The 26,642-nt window shown below is 35.1% G+C and overlaps 3 protein-coding genes across 5 annotated transcripts; 2 read left to right on the top strand and 1 right to left on the bottom strand.

Moving 5' to 3' along the window:
• The first annotated feature begins 11,389 nt into the window (after window positions 1-11,389).
• LOL2 (lsd one like 2) lies at window positions 11,390-15,505 on the top strand. Its single transcript, XM_020357442.3, has 4 exons — window positions 11,390-11,593; window positions 11,861-11,968; window positions 12,631-12,740; window positions 15,248-15,505. The coding sequence occupies exons 1-4, from the start codon at window positions 11,482-11,484 to the stop codon at window positions 15,314-15,316; spliced, it is 399 nt and encodes a 132-aa protein (XP_020213031.1). The 5' UTR covers window positions 11,390-11,481; the 3' UTR covers window positions 15,317-15,505.
• A 1,064-nt stretch (window positions 15,506-16,569) lies between these two features.
• LOC109802850 (DNA ligase-like protein) lies at window positions 16,570-18,225 on the bottom strand. Its single transcript, XM_020364257.3, has 8 exons — window positions 18,047-18,225; window positions 17,875-17,964; window positions 17,622-17,681; window positions 17,506-17,545; window positions 17,324-17,417; window positions 17,121-17,180; window positions 16,937-17,028; window positions 16,570-16,846 (listed from the first exon to the last, which is right to left on the bottom strand). Exons 1-8 carry the CDS (start codon window positions 18,166-18,168, stop codon window positions 16,760-16,762), a joined length of 645 nt encoding a protein of 214 aa, XP_020219846.1. The 5' UTR covers window positions 18,169-18,225; the 3' UTR covers window positions 16,570-16,759.
• Window positions 18,226-24,200: 5,975 nt separating this feature from the next.
• Window positions 24,201-26,139, top strand: LOC109802817 (E3 ubiquitin-protein ligase RMA1H1). Of its 3 annotated transcripts, none has more exons than XM_020364222.3 (3): window positions 24,201-24,334; window positions 24,875-25,004; window positions 25,102-26,139. In XM_020364222.3, the coding sequence occupies exon 3, from the start codon at window positions 25,143-25,145 to the stop codon at window positions 25,872-25,874; it is 732 nt and encodes a 243-aa protein (XP_020219811.1). In that variant the 5' UTR covers window positions 24,201-24,334; window positions 24,875-25,004; window positions 25,102-25,142; the 3' UTR covers window positions 25,875-26,139. The 3 variants fall into 3 exon arrangements, with proteins under 3 accessions (XP_020219811.1, XP_020219834.1, XP_020219819.1); XM_020364230.3 differs by having other exon boundaries at window positions 24,219-24,334; window positions 24,901-25,004; XM_020364245.3 differs by lacking the exon at window positions 24,875-25,004 and having other exon boundaries at window positions 24,204-24,334.
• The last annotated feature ends 503 nt before the right edge of the window (window positions 26,140-26,642 follow it).

Raw genomic sequence — 26,642 nt, forward strand, 5'->3', positions numbered from 1 at the left:
AAGTCATCTCCACATAGACTTGACAAATATTGATCAAATTTCACACTTAAGATAATTAAGTAAGAAATTATTATTCACAATTCTATTAACATGAGACGATAATTTTGTGATGCAATTTGGAATTTAAAGCTAAGGATGATGCAACAAGTATTAAAACCAAGTTTACTTCAATTAATTTAGACAATTGAGATCAATCTTTGTAACGACCCGCCACGGTCTCTACACTTAGTGGAATCGCACTACAACTAGTTAACTAAGAGAATATTAAACTGGATAACACATACATACAGGCATAAATATAAAGATCGAAATAATTAAGTTTCTGTATATAAAATATAGCACCATATATGTACAGTCATCCCAAAATATTCCTTAGTGCCGGTCAAGCACTGACAAAAAAAATGTTACCCAGAATGGTAACTCAAAACACGAGACTCAGCTCCTCGTCTCACAACGATCATCTCTACTCCCAAACTATCCCTGACCTGCTCCCATACCAAGTATGATCATCGCAGTTCCACCACATGGAAAACAGAAGGGTAAGCTAGAATTCAAAGATCAATAATACAAGCACAGAATAAAAATTCTATACTACACATGCATCCCAAATCCTGTCCCTAAGGAACCTTTCATCTCAATCAATCATTCATTCACCAAACATGAAGTCAAACACCACACTTCATCATATTAATAATCATGCAATGAATGCAACTCATGACAGATAGGCATACATATCAATCATCTAATGCGTCGTCACGCATACACCTAGGAGATCTCCATAACAATAGAGCTGTATAAATGACATTCCATCCTACCGAAACCATCCCAACCGTTTTCACGCCCAATGCGCCCGCTCGGTCACAGCTAAACAGGATATATAATCCTCACTCGGGTTTACTCGGATGATATCACTTACACACTTGGAAGTCCAGATCCACCGTCAGGTATAGCACAGCTGGGTACGGGCTTACCACGACCTTGGCATGCATTAACCAAGTCAATTGTGGAGTTCGCCCACCGACTATCCGCAAGGATCCACGCACCTTCCCGAGTACTTGGTTAAGGGAATAACCCTCGACCTCATACCCCGCTCCAACACTAGCTAAGGACTTAGAGGAGACTCACCCAACCCAGTGGCCTATCTGAGCACCACTCTCCCAAATCCAGTGGCCTCCCAGAGCACCACTCTCATATATTAGTGGCCTATCCAAGCACCACTCTCAAGAGACTCTATGTGAGCTCTTCCAGTTCGAAATATTTTTCCTCTCCTCAAGTCCTAGGCTAGACTCATGCCATAGGCATCACATGCAATCATGCATCATACATCATAATGGTCTGCCCACCATCATGATCAACAACCATACACATGTCATAAGACATCACATGCAATAATGCATCATACATCATAAATGGTCTACCTACCATTATGATCAATACATACCATATGAACGTATCATATTCAAACATTCATATATATCATCACAAAGCATACATATGAATCACACCTCACCATACATCATATATCATACATACATGATCTAAAACTTCAACTTTAAACATGCATAAGCATCAATTCATTCATAAATATATTCAAGCACAGTGCCGTCAACTCGCGCCTGGCCTAACACCAACCCAAGAGCTCTAAGCTCTTCCACGCCTGATACGCTCAACCTGCGCCAGGCCTAAAACTATTCAGAGAGTTCAAAATTCTCATCCAAACTAACAAATTCAGCCACATGCAAACAATCTAGCTTCCCTTACCTGAAGATTGGCTCAGATAGCCAAAGACTGAATCAAAAGTATAATTTCCCCTCGAGGCTCAACTCGAAACTTCAGTCCTCCCAAAACAAGCTTTCTAATCTGAAATTCAAGAAAAGACAGAAGGAGTTATTGATCTAGAGGAGAAAAGGAGTTAAACAGAGAAATTTGGGAGAGAAAGGAGCTCACTGACCCAGAGACCTTCTCTCTAAAACTTCTCTCTAGAACCATAACTCCTCACGGCCCCCCCTTCACCCCTATTTATAGGCAATCCGGAGTGGCCAGAACGGCCCGTACCGATACCGGAACGGCCCGTTCTGAACTCCCAGATCACGCACAAAATCCACGCCCAGAACGGCCCGTTCTGAAAACAGAACGGCCCGTTCCGGGACTCATCCAGAACGGCCCGTTCTCCCTCAGGAACAGCCCGTTCTCCCTCCGGAACGGCCCATTCTCCCTCCGGAACGGCCCTTTCTCCCTCCGGAACGGCCCGTTCTCCTTCCTAGAACGGCCCGTTCTCCTTGCCGGAACGGCCCGTTCTCAACTACAATATGTAGTTCAATTCAGTAGTGTGGAACGGCCCGTTCCAGTTTGGGAACGGCCCGTTCTGGGCTACTGAATCAGCCTTTTTTTTTTTTTTTTTTTTTTTTTTTTTTTTTTTTTTACAATGTTACAATACTCCCCAACAAATAAGAATTTTCGTCCCCGAAAATAGGCTTACCTGAAAAGAGAAATGGATACTGTTCCTTGAACCGACTCTCTTCTTCCCAGGTTGCCTCACTAGTAGCTGCATCCCAAAGAATCTTCACTAAGCTAATAGACTTGCCTCGAAGCTCTTTCAACTTGTGATCAATTACAGCTATCGGTCTCTTCTCGTAAGTCAAGTTTTCTCTAACTTGCACCTCATCCATCTCTATCACGTGACTCGGGTCTCTGATGTACTTCCTCAACTGTGAAACGTGAAACACATCATGCAGGTTGGACAGAATCGGAGGTAACGCCAACTGATAAGCTACTGGACCTACACGACGAAGGATCTGATAAGGACCAATGAACTTCGGTGTGAGTTTCTTGGCCCTTACAGCCCTTCCCACTCCAGTAGTGGGTGTCACCCTGAGAAACACATGCTCTCCCTCCTCAAACTCTAGAGGTCTCCTCCTCTTATCAGCATAAGACTTTTGTCGATTCTGAGTAGCTCTCAACCTCTCCTGAATCTGTCTCACCATCTCAGTAGTCTGAAGAACTAACTCTGGACCAACCACTACTGACTCACCCTCCTGATACCAACATAATGGAGTCCTACACCTCCTGCCATATAGAGCCTCAAAAGGTGCCATGCCAATACTCGCATGATAACTATTATTATAGGTAAACTCTACCAATGGCAACACCTCCTCCCAGCTACCCAGATGGTCCAACACACAAGCTCTCAGAAGATCCTCTAGTGACTGAATTGTCCTTTCCGACTGACCATCTGTCTGTGGATGATAGGCGGAACTCAACCTCAATCTCGTTCCCAACGCCTGATGTAGAGTCTGCCAAAACCTTGAAGTAAACCTTGGATCTCTGTCAGAAATAATACTGGAAGGCACTCCATGCAGCCGTACTATCTCTCGGATATATAACTGTGCAAGCCTCTCCAAGGACCACCTCTTGTTGACAGGAAGAAAATGAGCACACTTTGTCAACCTATCAACAATCACCCAGATAGAGTCACTGTTCCTAGTTGTCCTAGGCAATCCAACCACAAAGTCCATAGTGACACTATCCCACTTCCACTCAGGAATCTCCATCAACTGTAAAACCCCTCCGGGCCTCTGATGCTCAATCTTCGCCTTCTGACAAGTCAAACAAGCGGCTACAAACTCTGCTATCTCCTTCTTCATACCAGGCCACCAAAAACTTTTCTTGATGTCTTGATACATCTTAGTCATACCAGGATGTATGCTAAGACGACTCATGTGTCCCTCCTCTAGAACAACTCTCCTCAACTCTGAATCACAAGGCAGACAAATTCGACCTCTGAATCTTAGAATCCCATCAGTACCAAGCTCAAAACCAGCTGCCCTCTCAGTACCAAGTAATCCCAAAGTCCTTAACAACTCTGGATCCTGTAACTGTTTAGTTCCCACCTGCTTCAAGAACTCATTAGTTATGGTGATCATACCACAGCTAATGTGATCCTGAACAACCTCCACCTCTAGTCTCAAATCTCGGAACTGTTCAATCAACTCCAACTCCCTAATCATCATAGCCGACATGTGAATGGATTTCCTACTCAATGCATCAGCTACCACATTCGCCTTTCCAGGATGATACATCAACTGGAAATCGAAGTCCTTTAGAAATTCCATCCACCTCCTCTGCCTCATATTCAACTCTTTCTGATCAAACAGATATTTCAAACTCTTGTGATCACTGTATACACTGAATCTCGCACCATACAGATAGTGCCTCCACGACTTCAAGGCAAATACCACAGCTGCAAGCTCCAAATCATGAGTAGGATAATTTCTCTCATGGGTCTTCAGTTGCCTCGAAGCATATGCCACTACTCTCCCTCCCTGCATCAACACACAACCTAACCCCTGGTGAGAAGCATCACAGAACACATCAAAATGCTCACCAGTGTTAGGTAACACCAAAACTGGAGAAGTGGTTAACCGTCTCTTTAGTTCCTGAAAACTCTGCTCACAAGCGTCCGTCCAAACAAAAGGTTGATCTTTTCGAGTCAGTTGAGTCAAAGGCATTACTATTCGAGAAAAACCCTCAATGAACCTCCGATAGTAACCCGCCAACCCAAGAAAACTCCTAATCTCTGTAGCAGTCATCGGACGCTCCCACTGAATCACAGCCTCCACCTTGGCTGGATCTACTGCAATCCCCTCTGCCGATATCACATGCCCCAAAAATCTCACCTCGGACAACCAAAACTCACATTTGGACAGTTTGGCATACAACTGTCTCTCTCTTAACACCTCCAAAACCGACCTCAAATGCTCACGGTGATCCTCCAATGATCTAGAATACACCAAAATATCATCAATGAAGACCACCACAAATCTGTCCAAGAACGGTCTAAAGATCCTGTTCATGTAATCCATGAACACTGCTGGAGCATTAGTGACATCAAAAGGCATCACCACATACTCATAGTGACCATACCTAGTCCTAAAGGCAGTCTTCGGTATGTCACTCTCCTTCACCCTAATCTGGTGGTATCCGGATCTCAAATCAATCTTTGAAAATACTGAAGCTCCCCTCAGCTGATCCATCAAATCATCAATCCTTGGAAGGGGATATCTATTCTTTATCGTTAATTTATTCAGCTGCCGATAATCAACACACAAACGGGCCCCACCATCTTTCTTCTTCACTAACAGTACCGGAGCACCCCAAGGAGAAACACTGGGCCTCACCATCTGTTTCTCCAACAAATCCTCAATTTGTGTCTTCAGCTCTACCAACTCAGCTGGAGCCATCCTATAAGGAGCCACTGATACCGGTCCTGCACCTGGTACCAGATCAATGCTAAACTCAACATCACGCCTGGGTGGCAATCCTGGCACATCATCTGGAAACACCTCAGGAAATTCACTGACAATCTCGATCCCAGCGATAGCTCTCTCTGTCTCAATACTCAAAGTTGCAAACAACATGAAGCACTCAGCTCCATCCCTCATCAACTGCTCAGCCTGACCCGCTGATACCAACACCTCATCCTCCAACTGAGGAAACATCAACTCTCTCCGAGCACAATCTATAAGGATGTGATGGGCAGATAACCAATCCATCCCTAAGATTATGTCGATATCCACCATGGGCAACACAATCAGGTTCACTCGGAACCTCCTACCAGACACCTCTATCGGGCATCTCACACACATCTCCGACGTCACCACAGAAACTGAAGCCGGAGTAGACACAAACAAATCAACATGCAAGGAAGATACTGACAAACCCAATCTCTTCACACAATCAACAGAAATAAAAGAATGCGTGGCTCCAGAATCGAATAAAAATAAAACATCCTCACCTGCTGCCTTCCCCTTTCCCTTCACTAAGTCTGATGAAGTAGAAGCCTCTGCACCTGACAATGCAAACACTCTCCCCGCAGCTGTAGGTCTGGGTGGCCTCGGGGCACTCCTAGATGAAGTCGCCGGTGTCTGACAATCTCTAGAGATGTGGCCTGGCCTACCACATCTGAAGCAAACATTCCCCGGAAGGGAACAATCTCTCACCATATGTGCTCCTCCACATCGATAACACCGCATCGACTGTGCTCCGCCCTGAGGAGTAACAGGTCGAGGTCCCCTACTAATAGCTCCTCTCTGAGACTGTACAGGTCTGTCATAAGGTCCCCTCTGCTGGTCTCCCCTCCTGGACCCAGATGATCCCTCCTGAACTCTAGCAGCCTTACCGCTGCTACCACCACTCTCCAAACTCTCAACAGTCTTTGCCTTCTCAACCAAGGCAGGAAACTCTACTATGGACATGGGGACTATAACCCTCTTCAGCTCGTGCCTCAGTCCCTCCGCAAACTTTCTACATCTCCAAGCCTCGGATATGGCCTGAGAGTAGAAACGAGCTAGATGCTCAAACCTCATAGCATACTCAGAAACAGACAAGCTCCCCTGATGTAATCTCATGAACTCTGCCTCCTTAGCGTATCTAACGCTATCCGGGAAATATTTCTCCAAAAAGACCCTCCTGAAGCAATCCCAGTCAACAGGCACACCCCTGCTCTCTAACATCTGCCTGGTGCCTCTCCACCAGTACTCAGCCTCGCCCCCCAGCATGTAAACTGCATAAGCCAACTTTCTCTCATCAGAAGATCCTAAAACACTAAAAATCTTCTCCATATCCCTCAACCACTGATCCGCCACATCAGGATCTGAATCCCCTCTGAACTGAGGAGGCTGACATCCCCTGAACTCTGCTAAATCTCTCCCCTCCTGAGAGACCACCGGTCTAGCTGCATCAGCCGCAGCTCTAGCTGCCTCAGCCGCAGCTCTACCTGCCTCCATATGAGCAAAGTGAGCACTCTGCTGCTGCATCGCCATGGCTATCATCTCCATGGCCCTAGCAATCTGGTCATACTGGGGTCTCACCATACTACAAGAATTCAAACATCCTATTAGTAACATAATACCCCCACAATTCACCAAAGGCTAACACATATCAGAGATATGACACAACAGAAACCTAGAAGGATCACTCCCCACATAGTATCCTAAAAGACTCGACCGGCTCTGATACCATAAAAGTGTAACGACCCGCCACGGTCTCTACACTTAGTGGAATCGCACTACAACTAGTTAACTAAGAGAATATTAAACTGGATAACACATACATACAGGCATAAATATAAAGATCGAAATAATTAAGTTTCTGTATATAAAATATAGCACCATATATGTACAGTCATCCCAAAATATTCCTTAGTGCCGGTCAAGCACTGACAAAAAAAATGTTACCCAGAATGGTAACTCAAAACACGAGACTCAGCTCCTCGTCTCACAACGATCATCTCTACTCCCAAGCTATCCCTGACCTGCTCCCATACCAAGTATGATCATCGCAGTTCCACCACATGGAAAACAGAAGGGTAAGCTAGAATTCAAAGATCAATAATACAAGCACAGAATAAAAATTCTATACTACACATGCATCCCAAATCCTGTCCCTAAGGAACCTTTCATCTCAATCAATCATTCATTCACCAAACATGAAGTCAAACACCACACTTCATCATATTAATAATCATGCAATGAATGCAACTCATGACAGATAGGCATACATATCAATCATCTAATGCGTCGTCACGCATACACCTAGGAGATCTCCATAACAATAGAGCTGTATAAATGACATTCCATCCTACCGAAACCATCCCAACCGTTTTCACGCCCAATGCGCCCGCTCGGTCACAGCTAAACAGGATATATAATCCTCACTCGGGTTTACTCGGATGATGTCACTTACACACTTGGAAGTCCAGATCCACCGTCAGGTATAGCACAGCTGGGTACGGGCTTACCACGACCTTGGCATGCATTAACCAAGTCAATTGTGGAGTTCGCCCACCGACTATCCGCAAGGATCCACGCACCTTCCCGAGTACTTGGTTAAGGGAATAACCCTCGACCTCATACCCCGCTCCAACACTAGCTAAGGACTTAGAGGAGACTCACCCAACCCAGTGGCCTATCTGAGCACCACTCTCCCAAATCCAGTGGCCTCCCAGAGCACCACTCTCATATATTAGTGGCCTATCCAAGCACCACTCTCAAGAGACTCTATGTGAGCTCTTCCAGTTCGAAATATTTTTCCTCTCCTCAAGTCCTAGGCTAGACTCATGCCATAGGCATCACATGCAATCATGCATCATACATCATAATGGTCTGCCCACCATCATGATCAACAACCATACACATGTCATAAGACATCACATGCAATAATGCATCATACATCATAAATGGTCTACCTACCATTATGATCAATACATACCATATGAACGTATCATATTCAAACATTCATATATATCATCACAAAGCATACATATGAATCACACCTCACCATACATCATATATCATACATACATGATCTAAAACTTCAACTTTAAACATGCATAAGCATCAATTCATTCATAAATATATTCAAGCACAGTGCCGTCAACTCGCGCCTGGCCTAACACCAACCCAAGAGCTCTAAGCTCTTCCACGCCTGATACGCTCAACCTGCGCCAGGCCTAAAACTATTCAGAGAGTTCAAAATTCTCATCCAAACTAACAAATTCAGCCACATGCAAACAATCTAGCTTCCCTTACCTGAAGATTGGCTCAGATAGCCAAAGACTGAATCAAAAGTATAATTTCCCCTCGAGGCTCAACTCGAAACTTCAGTCCTCCCAAAACAAGCTTTCTAATATGAAATTCAAGAAAAGACAGAAGGAGTTATTGATCTAGAGGAGAAAAGGAGTTAAACAGAGAAATTTGGGAGAGAAAGGAGCTCACTGACCCAGAGACCTTCTCTCTAAAACTTCTCTCTAGAACCATAACTCCTCACGGCCCCCCCTTCACCCCTATTTATAGGCAATCCGGAGTGGCCAGAACGGCCCGTACCGATACCGGAACGGCCCGTTCTGAACTCCCAGATCACGCACAAAATCCACGCCCAGAACGGCCCGTTCTGAAAACAGAACGGCCCGTTCTGAAAACAGAACGGCCCGTTCCGGGACTCATCCAGAACGACCCGTTCTCCCTCAGGAACAGCCCGTTCTCCCTCCGGAACGGCCCATTCTCCCTCCGGAACGGCCCTTTCTCCCTCCGGAACGGCCCGTTCTCCTTCCTAGAACGGCCCGTTCTCCTTGCCGGAACGGCCCGTTCTCAACTACAATATGTAGTTCAATTCAGTAGTGTGGAACGGCCCGTTCCAGTTTGGGAACGGCCCGTTCTGGGCTACTGAATCAGCCTTTTTTTTTTTTTTTTTTTTTTTTTTTTTTTTTTTTTTACAATGTTACAATCTTCACCAATCAAGATTCAATGTACTTTGTAATTTCATAAACTTTATTTTTTAAGCCTTATAATTGTATAAATTTTCCCATTTAATTTGTATAAAAATAGATGACAAAGGCTAAAAGAAAACAAAAATGATATGTATAGAAATTAAAATGATACATATATAACTATGAAAATTAAAAGGTAAGAGTGGATATATATATGGCCAAGATTGGTAAATCGACCTATTTAGCATGTATGATCATAATGAATTTTTGGTTTAATCAATAAACCTCACAAACTTTGTAGATTTAATCCATGTATATAAAAAATTGTTTCACACTAAAACTTAATAATATATATTTTTGAGTTAATCATCCATACATTACCAGTGTAAAATTTTTTACACTGACAACCAATCATATCTTTTAAAGTTACTTATTTTATTATTATTTTATTAAATAAACAACTAACATGACATTATTAAAAGATTAATTAGTTGTCAGTGTAAAAACAGTTTACACTGGCAGTGTATAGATAATTAACTCTATATTTTTAAGACATTAAGATTTTGATATTTAATTGATATATTTTAAATTTTAAAATTTCAAGACATAAGATTTAATACTTTGATATTTAGTTGGTGTATTTGAACTTTTAAATTTTAAGAAATTAAAATTTTAATGTTTTTTTTATGTACAAACATTAATATGTTATGAATTTAATTCTTTATTTAAAATACTTGACGCTGTTTATAAATATATTTATATTTTTAGTATTATTTTTCTTTTTCATATTTTCATAACTTAAAAAAAAATACCTTGAATTTAATTTTTTTTGTTTTTTTAAAATCCTTTTTTGATTAAACTCGCAAATTGGTTTGTTTATTTGACTTTTACAGGCGGGATACAAGTCAAGAATTTTAGACCATTTATTTTGTAAATTAGAGATTTGGTCAATTAAAAAAATTTTGTATGCTCACCCTTGTTAATAAAATTTATGAAATATTGGGAAGAACATAATTAAACCAAAAATTAATTATCATTTATCATTTTTTTTAAATCAACCTCTATATATTAAATATTAAGGAAACATTTGATAAGGGAGAAAATTTTTATACATTAAAATCATAATTTTTTAGAATTACAAGTCTTGAGAGTCATATTTTTAGGAATAATTAAAGCATTTATATAGGATTCTCAAAAATAAAAAAAAAATTTATATTTGGTTATATTACTAAATTCCCGATTTTAAAAAAATGTACTTTATTAAAATAAATTTATTAAATATATTTATTTACTTAAATTTTATTACAAATATGAATTAAATTATTTTTAAAAAGTTAAAAATTTATAGTTAAAATTATTAAAATACCAAATTCAACAAAAAAAAACAGAAAAATAATGCATAATAATTAAAAAAAATAAACATATATATTTTATTTCATTCAAATAAATAAATAAATAAATTAAAAAGTGTTAACAAATATCATTAAATTATAAAAATAAAATATATTTTAATAATATTATTAAAATTGACAAGATTAACAAATAATGAAATAAAAAATAAATATATGAAAGAAAGAAAGAGAAGAAAAGTGAAAGTGAGAGAAATTTAGAGAATGAAAAAGGGTGAGAGAGAAAGAGAATTAGGAGGGGAGATGGAGAGAGAGAAAGGGAGAGGGAGAGAGAAAGAGATGGAGAAAGAAATAAAAGGAGAGAGGAAAGAGAAATTTTTTGTTTATATATAAAAAAATATTATAATATTTTTTATATACATTAAATTATGTATCAAAAAATTAGATTCTCAATCTTCATATCATATTTTTTTTGTGGAAATACAAAATAAAAATGATCTTCAAAAATTATATTCTAAGAATTTTTTTATAAAATAACTACCAAATATATTTAAGAATCTAAAATTTTTCTGTATACCAAACTTTCCGATCAATTATCTTATGCCAGAGTGATTTAAAGGCTTTTCTTGTATTAGAGAGTTTCTAGATATTGTTTTAATTTTTTTTATTTAATTCTATTTTTATTTATTATGATTATTTATAAATTAAATTTTAATATTTTGATGATAATTTATCGATTAATAAAAATAACAATGTAATATTTATTGTAAAACCCGAATCCGGTAGCCTGAAGAGTGAAGACTCTGAATAAAAAAAGTGAAGAGTGGGAAGGGGGTGGTTGTGGGGATTTGCAGCGAAGCGAGGAAGATGCACAGTCAACAAACAGAGAAAGAAGAAGACGACGAAGGCCCACCTCCGGGATGGCAACCTATTCCCACTCATCCTCCGCCGCCGCCACCGCCACCGCCACGTCCATCCGGTCAGTTAATACTTTTCTTCTCTTTTACTTCTTCACTCGCACTATTACTTGCTTTCCTCTGTTTCAAACTTTAGTTTTCAGGGATACCCACTTGGCTTTTATGATCAAATTTCCAAACTTTTTTTAGGCTTCTAGGTGAATCTGATTATGGGCATATGTGTATCGTTTTGGTGAGGCACAAGTGTTATTGAGTTAGGTTTTACTTATGACCGTTGCACGAAATTGGGTGTTAACATGATCACTTTGATTTGTAACTTGTGTGAACAGGTTGGGCTCAAATGGTTTGCGGTTCTTGCCGTCGACTGCTTTCGTATCCACGAGGTGCCAAACATGTCAAATGTTCATGTTGTCAGACTGTCAACATTGTATTAGAAGGTTACTTATCTTTCTCTTAGAATTTCAAGGTTGGTTTTGTGCATTTGATTGATTAAAGGCATGTTTGAGTAAACAATTTAATTAAGCGTTATTGCACAAAATCTTGTCACAAGAGAATCAGATGGAAGTTAATGTCGTAAGCTCTTGATTCAATAAGCTTAAGTGTAAAATTTATTGAAATAAGTTAAAGAACTTATCGGAGGGTCGTAAATAATTTTCATAATCTTAACCAAACACCTTCAATTTCTGCTGGTGTTTATATGATACCCAAATAAGTTTGGTAGAAGATCTCTTAAAACCCACTTTCATGAGCAATTTTGTGCTTGATCCAACACCCCTTTTATATGTTGTTGTGTGCTCTAAACTTGTGTTAATGATCTTGTGTATTTGTTAAAATTTATAATATTTTTCTTAAAAAAAGATTTGGTCTTCATAGAAGGGTTGCAGGCCAAATCACAATCCAAGGTTTCAGCCAGAGTTTTTGGTATGGTTGTGGTAAATCTCCATGAATGCTGTATTTTGATGTTTTCAATTGTGGAACTGCATTCTATTTTCTTGTAGTTGCTTTACTTCCTTGTTCGAAATATGGCATACAATATATGGCTTTATCTCTTTGTGTCGTAAGCTATTTATTATATCAATAATCCTTTCCTTCATCACAGGTGATCAGGTTGGGCAAGTTAAGTGTGGCAGTTGTGCAGTATTGCTAATGTACCCATATGGTGCTTCGCAAGTTAGATGTTCCTCATGCCGGTTTGTGACAGAAATTGGGGTATGTTAAATGTTTATGTATTCAGTACTTTAGTTGAAAAATATAGTCTTCCAAGTTTTTGAGACGGGGTTTGGTTTACCAGACTCATCATGAAATTACTATAGAATAATTGGTTACATGCCAATTGGTAACTATACATGACCCCTGAAAGTTTTGTAGACAAATAAATAAATATCTCCTTTAACTTTTAAACATGCAGAATGAAAGTTGTTCATAAAAGACTATAATATCTACATATTGTGGTTGACTAAATGGATGAAGCATTATGTGAACAAATTCTACTCAAATTGTTGTTGACAGTTGATTTATTTAGAAATGGAAAATACTGGAGAGCATGAATTCAACAGCAAGAAACAAGACACCCAAATACCTGCTGCTAATGAGCCAAAAAAACCTAAAAACCGTATGTTTTCTATGTCAATATAGTGGAATTCACTCTAAATAAATAGAACTGCTCATTAGAAACTTTTAGCACCCAATTTGTGGCCAAGATAGGATAAGGTATGGTAGGACAACAGATTTGGATAAAATTCAGATATATGCTCTTAAACTATGCATACAATACAACTCATAGGATAGTATTACGTTATCTTATCCTCCTCTATTGGATGTGTACTAGATAGTGTCAGGCTACTACGTAAATTATACATAGATGATTGTTGAGATCCCATATCTACTAGAAATATGAATCATATGAATAATATAATCTTTATGAGACTTGAACAATCCTCACCTTTCAAGTCAGTTTTATGTATGAGTGATAGAATCGAGATTCTATTCCAACTCGGAAAGGGGTCACTGAATTGTAAAACGTGAAATCGTAACTCAAAATGTAGGTTCTACAAGATTTATAAAATTCATATATATGCTTCTAAGTATAAATAAGAGAGGGAAAATCATTATAACAAATGAAATACTAAGCTTAAATTCATAATAAAGTCAATTACTAAACTCCATACATAACTGAAATGACTGACACAACTTCTTAAAATACTGCACTGCAGTAGCAAAACAACATAAAACCCCTAGTTTAGAACTCAAACTCCATCTCCTTGTCCTTCATTAACCATGTTAGCAAGATGAGCGTGTGGGTTGGACAGTGGGAGTAAAACAGATTCGCAGGGGCAGAGGAAATAAAACTGAGTAAGATAGAGTGGGACTTAGTGGGAGTATTGTATATTACCTCAGCCATGTAGTTCTAGGAGTTGACGAGCTTAGGTTTTTAGAAGCCCAAAATAAAATAAAAAGAAACCCAGTCCAAAATGTGAAAACAAAATGAGAATCTACTCACAAAAAACCTGGCCAGCAATTTGAAACAACGGCAGTCCCACTGCTTCAACACTTTAGCGTGATGATTTGGCTGATTTTACTTTCTGACGATTCTACTCATGGATGAACTCGCTCAGGCCTGCAGAAGAGTAGAATCAAGCGATTCTATGAGATGAATTGTGATTCTGGCTAGGATGGTTAATGGAGTTGTGTTAAGCCCTAAGCCCAAATTTTATTTTAGTATCAAAGTCTATCGTTCGTTATTGGACTACCCATATTTGGCTATGCTCTAAATGTCTATTGCTATGAATGAGAATGTGTTGTTATTGGGTTATTCACATTTGTCCATGGTCCAAATGTATAGACTTGGATGTGTTGAGATCCCATTCAATTAAAGATAACGGGGTGGGAGATTACATTTTCAAATCAAAATAGATTACCATACTTTATTAGATACTAAAACAAATTTGATTCAATTAAGGCAACTACATGTACTTTGGTTAATGACATAACCATTGACTTTCTAACAATATTAGATATCGGTTAAAGAATTGAAATTTAAATAGCAAGAGATTTAATGAAAATTTCCTATAAATTTTGCTGTAAATCTAGCAAGATGCAATGATTAAAACTAAACTTTTGAGCCAAATTTATACCATCATAGACTTTCTTCTTTCCAGTCCAATTCTACACATCCTATTTTTTTGCAGGAAAAAAATAACAATAACAGCTTGACAGATCAGATGTTGTATACAGGGGGAAAGAGATGGCTGTGAATAAAAAACAGAGTATAGTACCAGGGTGGGGGGGAAGAAAAATATTTATTGTATCCTGTTAGTTTATAACCCAGCCCTCTCAACCGAATTAATTTATAATTAAAGAATAGGATGATATAAGGTGTGATAGAATAAGCTTATTATATCTCATTAACTCACTTAGCTGTGGATTAAAACAGGATGAAATAGTTTATCCTTCCCCATTTTTCTTATCCTAGTTACTAAATGAACCCTTAAGGTTTTAGTTATCCAAGTTAAAGAGGACTTAGTGCTTTGCTTAATCATTTTGTTAGGAGTTTTTATTACTTAATAATTTATTTTGGGTCCAATGATATAGGCTTCATAAAAGGCAATTTATTCTCTTTCTTAGTTAGACCCATCTCTTTTGATTCAATCCTAAGTCTCCCTTCAATGCTACAGATTTTCATTTGAACAAGATTTTCACTCTTGGTTTTTGTGCAGGCACACAACAAGCGGCCTCCATGGTCTGTACAACAAAGGAAACCAACTCCAACCAAAACTGGTTGTTAGTGGCCTGTCCATTGGCCTATTAGATGGACCGTCCTTGTATATCAAACAAATTAGGTATGAGGATTCATGGATCAATCTCAAAACTGCTTTGTTATTGCCATAAGCATCCATATGGAATTATTTATTAATGTAAAGTTTTGGAAGTAATTTCACCGTGATTTTTTAAATGAAGAGTCTTCTATTCCTGCTTGGACCCTTCTATTTCTTTCGCATCCCTTGAACATCATCGTCATATTTACTTGAAGATCTGAAATGCAATATATATATGGGCTTTTTTTAAAGTTGAAAATTGCGTTAAAAGTTGTCATAAATTGCAATTTATTGAAAGTAATTTTAAGACTAATCCTTATAAAAAAAATGTTATGATCAGTAGTCTAATCCTTATAAATAGATGTAGATGCAAGGAGATGGGCTTCAGTTACTTAACATGAATGTTCTCCCGTTTTTAGTTGCACTAAAATCCTAACGTGGAATTTTTTAGGAAATAAAAGAAGAGAACATAAATTGGAAGTAGTATTGACATTGAAATATATTTGCGACACACTATTCATTTTTCTTTCTAAGAATGCGTTGATTTTTGTTTAGCAATTACTTTTTGATATGATAATGTTGCACCTGATTATATGTTGATAATAAAGGGAACTAAACTCATACCATTATTGGACTGAATTTCTTTTAACGTGTTCATACTAATCCAAGAAAAACAGATTTTTAGCTGTTGTAATTTGAGGTAGAGATATAATGTTAATATTTGGAAATGATGTTCATGATCGATTCTATTTTTCCTCAATTCGCAGTTACTCCTGATTCTAACAATAACAACTGTATTTGGTCCCGTCCCATTGTTCATACAAAATGTCATTTGTCGTGTTAAAAGTTGTAGTTTCTGTTTCCGTTGTTTGAGTAACCTGTGCTTCTCACTTCAATACATTTACGCTTCTGTGGTAATTACCAACTGACCTAGCGCTAGGAGTGTGGTGAAAAAACCATTTGCTGGTATCTTTCATGCTGTTCTGTTAGGTTATAGTTCTGTATGGCTGATGGGAGGATTTGGAATTAACATTGAATGATCTAGAATAATTTATTTCAGTATAGCACTCTCATCTAATTCGTCTACTCAAAGAAACAAGTTGTATTGAAAAACAAATGGTTTTCTATTAGAACTATGCGAGGGGGAATTTATTCAGAATCAGCAACCATGATAGTCAGAAAAGATGGGGAAACAGCACCAAGAAGCCAAGAACGCATCAAAGTCGGGAAAAAAATATATATCTTATATAAGCAAATATTTCACTGAATTTGTGTTGGAAAAGTTATATTTTTAACAGCTGATTGCAATAAGAAATTGAAGTTGAATTTCGAGTTTATCTATGACTATATTTTGCAGTGAAATGAACAGAATCAGTGATTGTGACTCCATCAAAACATCTGTGTATTATAGTCTCAATCTTCGGGTGGGAAATCCTCGTCTGAGGCATTTTCCAAGAATGAACCAAGAGTTTTCCTTAAAATGCTGAAAGTTTTATCGTCCTGTGTGACAAAAATAATCAATTAGAAACGATTAAAGCCCGGGTAGGGACAGAATGCAACTGAAAATGTAGATCCCACTGCTTGATTTACCTGTTTCTTCTTTTTCAATGACTCTTCCAGTTGGGCAATTTTATCCTTGCAGGCTTTTTCTTGTTCAATTATCATAACTCTTTCCTTCTTCCCTAGATTATTCGTGAAGTTTTACAGAAATAAAATATTGACTTCAATCGCGGTTTTATATATTCATAAAGACAGATTAAATCGTGTAGCTTACTCAGTTGTTCATATCTCACAAATAGCTTCTCCTTTTCCTCTTCAAATTTGGAGATAATATCTATCAATGGACAGAATCAGTTAGCATCTAACCAGCAAAGAGCATAAAACAGATAATTACCACTATATATTTCAATAGCACCAGCAGTTTCAGTTTTACAGATGAAGCTATTGGTCCACCGATGACAATGTTGCAGAGAGTACCTTTCAGGGCCTGCATAGAAGTGGCTTTCTCTTTGCAAAAATTATCGTGAAGTGCTTGAAACTTGGCAGTTTCGTTCTTCAAGGAACTTTCGTACTGCATCACAACAATGATTAAACCAGTTTTCGGCTACTTAAAGACTCGGTTATCAATACCATACATAAAACCATAATCATCCACAAACCTCTTTAGAACTCTTTGAAAGCGCCTTAGCAAAACTTTGCCTAACATTGGAAGAACAATACAGTGAAATAGTGGGGAAAAAACATAGAGGCCTAAACGACATCAAATAAAATGTACCTGTCCTTCTCAATTTTTGACCTCAAGCCCTCAATCGTAGACTTCACCTCAGAACCCACACTATATCACAACAAAAAAGCACCAATAACAAACCGTCTTCTCACCAATCGCTAACAAATAAGAAAATACAATGTCCGTTGGAGAATACTACCTTATTTTGAAGTCAACGTTATAATGCTAATATTGAAATATACGTCGTCCAAATTAAGCAAGCAACGCGCATTCATTCAGAATCAGAAACAAAACCGAATACCTAGAAATTGTCTCTTCGTTCTTCTTCTGACCGTCCTTCTGAGCCTTGTCTCTGATCAGGTGCAGCGCGGACACGATTCCTTTGATGTCACTGCAGATTTGCACAATGCGAGAAACTATTAGCACGATTCCGAACGAAAATAAACGAAAAGACAAAATCACCGAAAACGAACTCTGAGAGATCGAAATCCAAGTCGAGATCGAAATTATCTGTCGCCGATCGGTTGCTCTTATCGGATTTTGCGCGTTCCGATTCCGATGGGCGCTTCCTTGAGGCGGATTTAGTTGCAGACATTGCCAAAGTGATGAGAGAAAGTGAAGCGGTGATGGTTACTTTGCGCGCGCTCAAATGCTTTTGTTCCCTAATTTCAAAACTTCCACGTCAGCATTATCTACACTAGCATTTAAATTTAAGGCATTACTACCCAATCCTCTATAAAGGAAGAATTTTAATACTGTAACCATATAACTCACATTACTACACTAGCATTATTTTTTTGTTTTTAGTTATTTGAAATCCACGTCAGTTATATGGTTAAGAAGTTCACGTTTTTTTAATTTTTTTTCGTATCTTTCAAGCTTCTTTTTCGTTTCGTAATGATCGTAACGCTTGTAACTCAGTGTTCCATACGGGAAAAATGAAATATATCTTGAGAATCAACACTATAGATAACTCAATTTAAAAGTCTTAATCATACTCTAGTGAACATGAGATATATCTTGCATGACTTAACTATCTCAATCAGACTATGATAGTATATCCTTCTAATAAGAATGTGTAAAGGATGTGATTTGACATGTACCTCTAGACTATTTTATGTGTATTGCTAGCGACAATGAACAAGTGTGATATAAGATGTATTACTAGTGTCACATGCATGATATCATTATTGGGAATATGTCTAAATATCTTTAGGAAAATAAATTAGTTTTGATAATAATCTTTTATTTATGTTTCAAATATTTAGGTTTAATTTCTTTTTAATTATTTTAAAATTTGTTTCCTTATTTTTAGAATAAGAATATAAATATTTAATTTTGTATAAAAAAATTTCTCTATAAATAAAGATCTCATGAATAAAATTTAATTATAAAATATTTAATTTTGTATAGGTGGGACTAAATTGAACGCAAAACTTAAAATAAGACTAAATTGAAACTTTAAAATATTATAAGAGACCAAATTAAAATTTTAGCCCACAAATTATTATTATAAAATGTTTCGATCCAATTCACATAGAAAAAAAAAACACAACCTACTAATTATCACCTTGAAAATTATGTATCAACACATAACAAATGCTAGATTTGGCGGATGAATTCAAATTGTAGATTTTTTAAGATTAAGAGGGGTGTATTGGTTTAGGATTTCGTAGAATTTTAAAAGACTTTTTTTGAGTAAAAAAGTCCATTGGTATTCAATCAGGATTTTACGTTACTTAAAAACAATCCAGTGGTATTCAATCTGGATTCTTAAGATTTTTTAAAGAGTCTATTAAAATCCATTGGTATTCATTTGAGATTTTTTACAACTTAAAAATAATTCATTGGTATTCAAAAATATAAGGATTTTAAAGGATTGTTGTGTGAGAGAGATTTTGAAGGACTTTCTAGTGTTATCTATAAATACCAAATTCATAAAACAATCTCATCCAAACTCATCGGATTTTGAAGGATTGTTTGAAGTGATTTTTCAAGAATTTTCAAGTGAGTTTTTCATCTTTTTTTTTTTTCTATGCTTTTGTCTTCTCCATTTTTTCTCTACTAATAATACTGCACTATTGTTCATTGCTCATATATAATATTGTAATACTGTTCTCATCTCATTCCCCTATTTTGTGAAACTCCGATATGTAAATGATAGTGTCATTGACTTGCTCTATTTTTCTGTTCGTTCTCTTTAATTGACTTGCTTTATTTTATTCTATGTAGTTGAATTTGTTCCTTTATATAACACAAAAAATACTTGAAATTTTAACTTTTAAGTCGTAATTTTTTTTATAACACACGTCAAGAAAAGAAAAAGGTGAAAGATGAAATTGATATCATAATCTCTACAATATATATATATATATATATATATATATATATATATATATATATAACATGAATTTGTTAGGGTTTCTGTGAGTAGAATGAGATGAAAATGGATCTTAGTTGGGGGAACAACCCTTTCGGCATAAAAACTGCGATCTCTCTCCTTCCCTTAAGTTTGTTACTCTTATCCCTCCTTCTTTTATGACTCAACAATTATTTTATTTTTTTACTATGATTTTTTCTTTTTATTTTTATATTGTGAAATTAAGACTTTTTTATATTTTAAAAAAAGAAAATTAACATAAGAGTATCTAATTTTTTAAGGTTTAGGATTTATGCCTTCATTAGCTTATTTTTAAAAAAAAGGAAATATTGTTAAAATATTTGTTAAAATAATTTACATTTATAAATATCGTTAAAAATATATAACTAAATAATATATATATATATATATATATATATATATATATATATATTCTCTATATCTAAGTTCTTATTCTTTAAATAATAATTATAATTATAATTATAATTTTTATTATACTAATATTATATATATTGCATATGTAATTAGGTAAATATTTTTTGGTGGATTATAGATTTCTTAATCGACGCCAATTTTTAGCTCTATTTCGAGGTGTAAGATATCATCTACAAGATTTTACAGGTTAGGGTAATGACCCTGAAAATGAAAAAGAATTGTTCAATCTTTGTCATGCATCTTTAAGGAATGTGATCGAGAGAATATTTGGTATTTTTAAATCAAGGTTCACAATTTTTAAGTCAGCACCTCCATTTTTATTTAAGACACAAGTAGAACTTGTGTTAGTATATGCAACACTACATAACTTTCTACGTAAAGAATGTCGTTCCGATAAATTTTCAATTGAAGCGGCAGATGAACCTTCATTTTTAATGTTACCAGTTAATGAAGATCATACTTTTGAGTCTATTATTCAAACCCATGAGCAAAAGCGAAAAAATGCTAATGCTTGGAGGACTAATATAACTATGGATATGTGGGTGAATGTTATTTAAGAAGATAGAATATTATGGAGAATTATTATTATTATTATTTATCTAGACATTATTTTTTTTTTTATTTTTGTCTTTGACTCTTTTTAAATTTGAATGTATGAATTTTTTTTTTGAAATCTTATCAAATATAAAAAATCCACGAAAATTCTACAAAATCCCACAGAATCTATTAAAATTCTGATTTAAAAGTCTTGCAGAATCTATTAAAATCCTGATTTTAAGTCTTGTAGAATCCTGCAAAATCTTAAAAGTCATGAAAATCCTGCAAAGTCTTTTAAAATTTGCGGGATTTTTTTTAACTAAAAAAATCCTTTAAAATCCTAATCCAATACACCTCCCTAAGATTGATACCTTACATAATTAAAAAAAAAAAAAAAACAAATTTGTGGATTAAAAATTAAACGAGGGAAACGTATTTTTTTATATAAAAAAATATTTTATTATCTCCATTAATTTCATTATTTTTCATATGTACCAAACCTAAGCGTAAAAGAACGGGAATAGCATCTTTCAAGTATTAATTACATTTAAAAAAAATTCCCGGAAATATTCTTTCCAACATATTTTATCATCTCGATCACATTGATATGTCATATGTGAGTGTACCACGATTCGCATATTAATATGATTGTCTTTAGTAGATAATATATGTTATTTATAAAAAAAAATGTATATTTTACTTACTACCATTGATAAATAAATCAATCGATACAATAATATTTTAACTTAACTAATAATGTCAAGATGAAATTTCAAATACGCAATTACATTAAGTATTTAAAGAAAAAATTTGTCATCAAAGATAATCTCACCTAACTTAAATAATATTGTATTTTGTGGAGAATATAGGTGGTCAATATATATAAACATTTATTCTCTTACTTTAGCAATACATATTAACCATAATAAACAATTCTATTGGAGCCGTATTTTTTTGGTAACAGTTCTACTTGAGTCGTACACAGCAAAATTATTTCTATTTCATTAAGTATTCGATGCATTTGAGTACTTGAGATTTAAGCATAATACATCATTAATTAAGTTGATTAAAAAAGCAAATGTTTGTTGTTTTGCCTATACCTAGAGTATTTTCCAATCCACTTAGTTAAATTAATTTTGCTCCGAATATTATAGTTGCAGTTGGCCTGAAAGGTTAAAAAAATTCAACACGAAACTTTTTTATTAAATAGATCATCTCTGTAACTTATCTTTTCAAAATTTTAAAAATAATTTTATAAAAGTGTTTAATAAGATGTTTTATTAAACTAAAATACAGTCAAACATGCTCTAATTTTCTTTAAATTAGTTGCGTGCGTATTTGATTAAATCCATTTTAACAAATAATCATTTATTTTTGTTATTTTTTATTTCTTTAAAAATTCTTTAAGAAGCATTTTAACATTAGTAAATAAATAGTGTTATTAGTTTCATATAAATATATATTTTAATGTTATTTTAATTAAATTACATCCATAACTAATTATATTAGTTTACATAAATTGCAGTTTTCATCTTTAATTTTATAATTTAATATTTTGATTATTCTACTTTAAATTAAAGACAAGATATTTAATTTCCTAATTTTAAAATATATAATTTTTAATTTTATTGATAATTTAACATTTATTAATTATTATATTTAGGCGATTTACAACCATTAAAGTGACTTAAAAAGAAATTTAATTTAAATTAATTTTTAATTAATTAAGGTAACAAATAACAACATAAAAAAATAAAACTAAATAAAATAAATGCATATTTCTTAGATTAGGATACTAAATATCTCAATCTCAAAGTCTTATAAATTAATATTAATTAAACATCACTAACATTTATTTATTTTAATTTATTAATCAATGTAGTTAATATTGGTTTAATTATTATTAAACGAGTCTCCAATGCTAAGTTCTTATCCAGCTCTTAAGTTTAAGCTCCCATTACTTATAAGAAACCTACATTGAAACATGCTGACATGACAGGTCAAATTGCTAAAATTTAAGCCCGTCTCTTATATAAGAGACAGTTGCTTAAGAATAAAAAAAATAATTTAATATTTTCTTCCTTCATTGATGCCAACAACTATAATAATTAAATTTTTTAAAAATGAAGTATGAGTAGGGATGGCAAAACGGGCCAGCCTGCCCCGCTAACGTAAAATAGGCTGGAGATGCTGGCCCGTCCCGCCTAAGAAAGGGCTGGCGGGTTGGCGGGCCAGCCCGCATACAAAAATAAAAATAAAAAAATGGAAAAAAAATATATTTTATGTTCAAATAAATTTTTTTTGCTACAAATAAATAAATATAACCATATGAAATTAAAAATGCATACATATTGTACATAATATATATTCAATAAAAACAAATTACAAACTTAGAACAAAATCAAATAGAAATTAGTCCATTTACACCAAAATCAAAACCAAACTATAAACTTACACAACTAAATTTTTTGATAATTCACAAAACAAGTTTAAATACAATTAATTAACTATTTTTATTTTAAGAATATTATAAGCTCTCTTAGAAGAAGATGTCTCTACATTTTTTCTTGATCATCTTCATCCTCATCTTCTACATCAAAATAAAATAAACATAAAAATAATTAAATTAAAAAATATATATATGCGGGCCGGCGGGTTGTGGCGGGCCGACCCGCTATTTGGCCCGGAGGGTTGGCGGGTTGAAATGATGAGCCCGGCTCGCGGGCCACAGCCCACTTTGCCATCCCTAAGTATGAGTGATTAAAAAGTGGAGGTGCTTATAAACAACTTTCATTAGAGTAAAAATTATAAAAATATAATAAGTTGCTTATGAGTGACATGACAGCGTGAGATCCATTTAAAATGGATGAGAGTTACTTATAAACAACTCCCATTATAGGTATTCTAAAAAATTTAATTTTTATAATATATAATATAATATCTATATTATTAGTAAAAATAATACAACTTTATATATATATATATATATTTTATTTATTATTTCATCTTGTAAGTTTTAAAACACTCTTTCTTTCTCATATTTTTCATTTAATTTTTTCCTCTATATTTATTTTTAAAATTTCTCACACCTTCTAAATAACCCATATATATTTAACTTCAATCATATTTTATTTATTTATTTATTTTAGTAAAAGAAGAATGGTATCTATTTTATTTAAACATTTTTGTTATCGACCAATTATTTTTTTTCTTTTTTCTTTTCTTTTTTTACTCGTGTGATATTTGATCTAATAAATGTGCTGTAATTTTCAACAATTCGAAAGAGAAAGGGATAAGTATTTTTGGAGAGTATATATATGTATGTATATGGTCGTAAAGAGGGATGCGTTTTACCAATTCTCCCCCTTCGTAGACGCAGCTTCCTTCGCTTTCTCAGTCTCTTCTCTTGGTATGTTTTTCAGATCTTCTAATTCTTCACATTTCGTGTTTCTTTCTCTCCTTCTTCCCGTTAATTGCCACCGACTCCTTTTTCTTAGTGTCAAAATCATTGCTTTATGCCGATTACGTTACGTCCCAATTTTTTTTTGTATGCACGTTTTTTCATAATAGCTTCGATCTGTCGCAAACAAGAGGTTATTGGGTTTCTGAAATTTTATTTGAATGCTGGTAATGCCGCATTTTAGGTTTCAGATTGCATGTTTCACCTAATTCTCACCGTCTATTGAGTCATGGCTGTGAACTCAATTGATGAAGTAATATAGTTTTTTTTTTAATCTTTTTTTAAGTGTGTTATTGGTGTGAGTGACGTAATGTCGGTTTTGCAAGAATGTCTGATCTTCTTTAGTAGGGTAGATTTTTCACCAATTGAGCTTATTTAAGAGAATTCAGTCTAATTCTGCTCTTTTTGTCCTTTTGCTCTCTCTTGATTAAATGGGGTGTTGCATGGCATAATAAATGGGATTGATTTGCTGTTACGCTCGCGTGTTAGGTTTTATTTTGCAGTTTTGTAATTAGTCAGGTGCTGATGTGGAGACAACTCATTTTGGATCTGGTTTTATGCCCTTTATGGATAGTTAATTGCATTAGGTTTCGCCTGTCACTGATACTTCATAATTGAAGTGAGTCCTCTCTCTTTAAAGTCCATGTTTTACATGGACTTAATGCTCCTGATGTATCAAGTTGGTCTGGTGATCGATTGATCTCTTGTGTCTTCAGGTCAAGACTAGGCAAAAGTTCCGAGAAGGGTTCATTAGTTCATGGCCATGGAGCACTGCGTTTCCGCGGGATGGAAACCCACCCAAAGCCCCATGACAGTTACAGAAAATGTTGATGGGTGTTTTGATTGCAACATCTGCTTAGATTTTGCACATGAGCCAGTTGTCACACTGTGTGGTCACCTATACTGCTGGCCCTGCATCTACCAGTGGCTCCATGTCCAAAGTGCTTCTCTTGCACCTGATGAACACCCACAATGCCCTGTTTGCAAGGATGACATATCTCACACCACAATGGTTCCTCTCTATGGCCGAGGCCAGGCCATAGCTCACAGTGACCGTGATGGGAAGGCATCATCCTACAGAGGCATTTTTATCCCACCAAGGCCACCTGCTTTGAGTGCTCAATCTCTTGCGGCAACATCATCTCAAAGTGGTCAACAGCTTCCATATCGCAATCCTTATCAGAGTCAGCATTTCAACCCTCCTTTGTACCAAGAAGAGGATGATGACACATCATCATCACAAATTCTGAATCCTGGTGGCACCAGGGCACCTGGATTCCCCCACCTTGTGGTGGGGATGTTTGGAGACATGTTTTATACCAGAGTCTTTGGCAACTCAGAAAATTTATACACCTACCCAAATTCTTATCATCTGGTGGGAAGTAATAGCCCTAGGTTGAGAAGGCAAGAGATGCAGGCAGACAAATCATTGAACCGGATTTCAATTTTTCTCTTTTGTTGCTTCCTTCTGTGTCTTATAGTCTTCTGAGCAAGCAATTGAGATTATTCTCTATTACCCCGTTGTATAATTTGTAAAGAAGCACGGGGGTAGGCTTGAGAACAAGATAGATTGAGTAATTGTATGTTAGGCTTAGAGGAACTGGTGTTCTTCAACATTTACTACAATATATTAGAGTCGATTTTTCGGAAAGTCACTCTAATATGACTATCGAGATGTTGTATTGTAATGCACCCTATTCTATGTGATGCTGCGGTTATACAAAAATTGGTAACTGAAACTCTAAGATTCACCACCTCAATTGTTTACTTTTTGTTATATTTTTTTTACCCGTGAAGTCGTGAACCTCGTGTATATAGTGCAAAATTTTGAGCACTTGCTTATTGCTCGAAGTGAACATATCAATCCAATCAAGATGATTGAACATAAGTCCATCAATTGGATAATAGGTAACTCAACTCAATTTGACTTTTTTTTTTTTGTGTTTGACTTATTTTTTGGTGTTTTAGAAAAAATTAACTTGGTCTGAGTCATCACAAGTTGATGGATTAAACTAGTTAACTTAATTTAAGAAAATAAAAAAATATTAAATTTTATAAAAAAATACATATTATAATCATATATTTTAAAATTATAACTATATTAACAATAATAAAAAAATGTAAAAAAAAAGAAAGAAAGAATAGACATCAATCACGATTAAGTTGATTAATTTATAATATAAAATAATATCAAAGTTGTTAATAAAATATTAATAAATAATATCAAATTAACATATTAATTATCATAATTTATAAT

The sequence above is a fragment of the Cajanus cajan genome, chromosome 3 (genome assembly GCF_000230855.2).
Source record: "Cajanus cajan strain Asha chromosome 3, NIPB_CcT2T_4, whole genome shotgun sequence".
In the NCBI taxonomy this organism is placed as follows: Eukaryota; Viridiplantae; Streptophyta; class Magnoliopsida; order Fabales; family Fabaceae; genus Cajanus; species Cajanus cajan.

What these genes read in the sequence shown, in the direction of transcription:
- LOL2 (XM_020357442.3), top strand. Translation starts at nt 11,482, where the DNA reads ATGCACAGTCAACAAACAGAGAAAGAAGAAGACGACGAAGGCCCACCT. An exon ending in TGTCAACATTGTATTAGAAG is followed by an intron (nt 11,969 to 12,630) that starts GTTACTTATCTT and finishes CCTTCATCACAG; the next exon opens with GTGATCAGGTTGGGCAAGTT. An exon ending in GGTTTGTGACAGAAATTGGG is followed by an intron (nt 12,741 to 15,247) that starts GTATGTTAAATG and finishes GTTTTTGTGCAG; the next exon opens with GCACACAACAAGCGGCCTCC.
- LOC109802817 (XM_020364222.3), top strand. Translation starts at nt 25,143, where the DNA reads ATGGCCATGGAGCACTGCGTTTCCGCGGGATGGAAACCCACCCAAAGC.
- LOC109802850 (XM_020364257.3), bottom strand. Translation starts at nt 18,168, where the DNA reads ATGTCTGCAACTAAATCCGCCTCAAGGAAGCGCCCATCGGAATCGGAA. An exon ending in TCAAAAATTGAGAAGGACAG is followed by an intron (nt 17,546 to 17,621) that starts GTACATTTTATT and finishes TTCCAATGTTAG; the next exon opens with GCAAAGTTTTGCTAAGGCGC. An exon ending in TGTGAGATATGAACAACTGA is followed by an intron (nt 17,029 to 17,120) that starts GTAAGCTACACG and finishes CGAATAATCTAG; the next exon opens with GGAAGAAGGAAAGAGTTATG.